Here is a 4,062-nt window from a genome sequence, read left to right as displayed (position 1 = left end):
TACTCGTTGTAAACCTCTTTCAAATGCTCTACATTTTCCCCTGGAAGTCCCCCTCACTGGTCAAGGGGGGTTAATGCACAGCTGGCCTTCCCTGTCCTGCAGATAAGGTAATGCAAAGCCCTCCGTAGGCTTTTCTTCCTGGGTTTTTTTCTCCTTGTTTTTTCCCTCCAAGGTCTCCTCTCTCCTTGGGTTACTCAGAAAGCAAAAATGCCCAAGTCACCTCCTGCGTAGGCTACTCCATAATACAGCCCAGGTCCTTACCAGATGCAGCCAGAGTCTGCCCTGTGAAATCATACGGTAGAAACATGGACTTCCCATCACACCCACCCTGTCTGCCACCCCATAGATCACCTCTGAGGGTGGAATCAGGTCCTCCTGCACACCACAGATCACCCCACACCAGGCAAAAGTAGAGATCAACCTTTTCAACCCCTAACAAATCAGGATAATGTAAAATCACCATTTAAATTCACTGTTCCACACTGACACTCTCCTGAAAGCTCCTCACACGAGGTCGCAGTGTGGTCCTGGAGCCAGGATGGATTTCTGCAGCTCTGGGAGCCAGAAGAGTGTTTTTGGGGATCCCCTCACCCCCCCCTTAGCCCACCCAGCAGCTGGACATCCCAAAGCTGTTGGGAACACTCGCTCCAGCCCACCTTGCAGGCTGTGTCTTTTGGGGACAGATCAGAAGAAACAGAGAAAAAAAAAAAAATCCCCTAGCAAGCCACCAGCTGGCCTGGGGTGTCACCAGAGGATTCTGAGGGACTGCTCACAGAAAACAACAAGCATCCTGACAGATGAGTAAAGAAGAGCAAGCTGCAGGTTGCAGCCCCCCCTGCCTGCTGGGCTCCTGGGATCCCCCATCCCAGGAGCAGGATGATGGCTGGCAGGGAGGTCCCTGCCTCCCAGGCAACTGCTGCTCCTGAAAACATTATGGAGAGAGGTGGGGATTTTATAGGTACAGGATGTTCAGACTCTCTCTTTAGCCTGACAATAAATGCCCAGCATTTAAACACATCACTGAAGCTAAGGACCATTTGTGATGCATTAACGTTTCCCTCCTCCTGTGTCCTGCACATTTTACAGTGAACATGCAAGCACACCCTCCACATAAAACGAATCCTGGTGCTTTCTGAAGGCAGACACCCATTAAGGTGAATCATGTGTTAATCATTATTACAAACCTGGACAAAATACACCATGTACTTTCCATGGGGGGTCATGACTGTTTACTTAGGTGTTTACTGGCGAGAGGAGCCTTCTATCAAGGCTGTGACACATCGTCACTCACCCTGCCCATCATGTAAACTAATTGACTGTGCTGGCTGCTCTTAAACATCGAATTTCTGACCTCATAATTGACAAATTTTCTCCTTAAGGCATTTTATTGCAGCCAACAACATCCACAGCAGTACAACCAACCTACTGACCCCCGCTCCCAGAGCACAGCAACGCTGCTCTAGTGAACCCACCTCTGTCTTGAAGATGTTGCCAAAAGGGGCAGCATGGCAAGGACACCGGCCTCTAGCTGTGCGGGGCTTTGTTCAGAGCCTCTCCCTCTCTGTGACTGTTTGGACACGGGCCCCATCCACAGGCCTCACTGCAGGGATACTCCACCGCACCTGGGCACCCGGGAGGCACCGCCTGCAGACACTGCCAAACAACTGCATTGCTCTGCAGGGTTTGTCCTGCCAGCTCACTGTGCTCCAAGGCTCCGTGTGCCACCGGTCACATCCTATCACGGAGCACGCTAGGAATCACAGCAAGGCATTTGCAGCCTTAGATCCGCCACAAAAACCCCTCAAGAAATCATTTCGCCACGAGTGACTGCCCCGTGCAGGCAGGTTTCTCTGCAGCATCAGCAGCTGCCGGCTGGATGGAGAGGTAAACTGCAGGCAGCACCGGGCATGGTGAGCTCCCTTTTGGTCTGGGATCACCACCAGAGACAGAGCCGGTATTGCTTCCACAGGGATAACAGGCACAACTGGGCAACACGCTGTGTGGGAGACACACAGAGACAGAGCCCATTATCTGCAGATCCTGTGATAAGCGCCCTGGCCCTTTTGGCAGAACACACTCATTAAGGGTACTGAGCGAAGCCCGTACCCCATAAACACGTTATACTACGCGCGTTCCTATAGCAAAGCAGTGACGCCGCCCTCAGGAGCCGGGAACACGCGGCCGAAATCCCAGCGCAGACCCCGGGGGCACTTCAACCAGCACCGGAAACCGGCGATTAACTCGTTCTCAGCAAACATGCAGCCACCCCCCGCGCCGGCCGCCAGCCCGCTGGAGCGGACGGGCCCGCGGGTATAAACGGGAGGATTCCGGGAGAAGCGCCCAAGCTCGGCCGGGCCGGTCCCTCCTGGCGCGGCAGCTGCAGGATGCGGGGCGCGGGGCTGGCCCTGCTGCTGGTCCTGCTGGTCCTGCTGGTGGCCGCAGGGGAGGGGAGAGGCGAGGGGACCCCGGTGCGGCTCTGCGGGAGGGACTTCGTCCGAGCCGTCGTCTTCACCTGCGGCGGCTCCCGCTGGAGGAGGCACGTGGCCGGGGATCGCTACCTGCTCGGTAAGTGCCAATTAGCGGGCTTCAATTAACGCCTTCCCCCCGCAGCGCCGAGCCCCGGGCGGGCTGGGAAGAGCCGCGGGGCAGGGATGCTCCCCCGGCTCCGGCTGCTCCCCCGGCTCCGGCTGCTCCCCCGGCTTTCGGGCAGCGGTGTCCGGCCCTGGAGCCGCCTCACGGGCTTGATCTCCTTGCGACTTGCAGATCAAGGTTTTCCCAGCCAGCCTGAGGAACCAGACCTTCAGCTGGCACTGACACCCTCAGTGCCACGGCGTTGCAAATAGAAAAGGCAAGCTCTGCTGCAGCCAGGGCAGGTTTTTTTTAGCGTGGTCCTCAGCAGGACTCGCCCCAACTAGAAACCAGAAGCTTTAGTAACAACTCCAAGAATATCCTAATTAAACTCAGGGTGTGTCGATTATACTCTGCAATTTAAGGGTCTTCACACGGTGCTGTATAAATATCAACCCGTTTTTAGAGACAGTAAAAAAATTCAGCCATGACATGCAGGGCTAGAGTTTTGTGCTCTGATAGGCTAAAATGAATAATGGCAGCTAATTAGACAGGTGGCAGGAGCAGAGAGGCCTTCTACACTTTTCATCCAGTATCATCTGCTTTTTTTGAAAATTCTTTTGCAGCAGGAGTTTTAATCAAGCATAAAAAGCCATGCCACCTTTGATGTCACTCCCTGCCCAAGAGTCTGTTAGAGGCAAAGAAGCCCCCCACTGCTAAACCAAGGGAGATAACTGCTTTACAAACCCTGCAAGGCAGTGTTGCTGTGGTATTTAAAATGCAGATGAATTGTAGTTTAAGCGGGAACATCCAGGATCTTTGAAATCGTGGGGTACCTGGTGCTGTAACAGTGTCTGCATTTCTGGAGACCCACGGGCAGTTCCAGGTGGACGTGCTGGTCGAGTGTCACTGGTACATCAGATCCTGGCTTTACCCTTTGAAGCAAAAATATCAGTGAAAGACTGATAAGGCAACTGTTCCCACAAAGAACACTTTTCAATATAAATCCATTAGTTACTGGGGTTTTAACATGGTCACCACAGAATGCCTGCCTTGCAGATCTCACAGTGCCCTGGTAAGAAGTCAGTGATCTGGTACATCTCAGGTGTTCCCTCCAGAAACATGGAGGATAATGCTGTCAGCTCCCTGGTTGCAGGCAGGTCTGTCTTTCCACCTAAGATAAGTATCATAAACAACTTATGATTCCATGACTTATCATTTTTCTGCAACAGAGAGTGACAATCCCCTGCCTTTCTCACAAGAGAACAACGGTTACACCGACCCCGCAATGGACACAGACCAGGGGCTGGAGCCCGGCAGCCAAGAAACCCACAGGATGAAGCCTGAGGCAGAGCAAGACCCACCAGGCACCAGGAAAACTTGGATGCTACGAAAACGTGAGGCTGCCAAGTTGCTCACCACTTCCTGCTGCAGCGTGGGCTGCAGTGAGAGAGAGATCAGCTCCCTGTGCTGAAAGGCAGCCAGTGCTGACCA

The 4,062-nt window shown here is 53.6% G+C and overlaps 1 protein-coding gene across 1 annotated transcript; it reads left to right on the top strand.

The window, feature by feature from the left end:
* Positions 1-2,384: 2,384 nt before the first annotated feature.
* Positions 2,385-4,062, top strand: INSL5 (insulin like 5). The gene is made up of 2 exons (XM_051625533.1): positions 2,385-2,565; positions 3,801-4,062. The coding sequence occupies exons 1-2, from the start codon at positions 2,385-2,387 to the stop codon at positions 4,040-4,042; spliced, it is 423 nt and encodes a 140-aa protein (XP_051481493.1). The 3' UTR covers positions 4,043-4,062.

Source organism: Apus apus, chromosome 7 (genome assembly GCF_020740795.1).
Source record: "Apus apus isolate bApuApu2 chromosome 7, bApuApu2.pri.cur, whole genome shotgun sequence".
Lineage (NCBI taxonomy): Eukaryota > Metazoa > Chordata > Aves > Apodiformes > Apodidae > Apus > Apus apus.
The sequence above is the reverse complement of the archived record's forward strand: the minus strand, read 5'-3'. Positions and strand labels throughout refer to the sequence as shown.

Bases quoted from the DNA above. Each gene is read 5' to 3' on its own strand.
- INSL5 (XM_051625533.1), top strand. From the start codon at position 2,385: ATGCGGGGCGCGGGGCTGGCCCTGCTGCTGGTCCTGCTGGTCCTGCTG. The intron at 2,566-3,800 runs GTAAGTGCCAAT...TTTCTGCAACAG, and splicing joins CGGGGATCGCTACCTGCTCG to AGAGTGACAATCCCCTGCCT.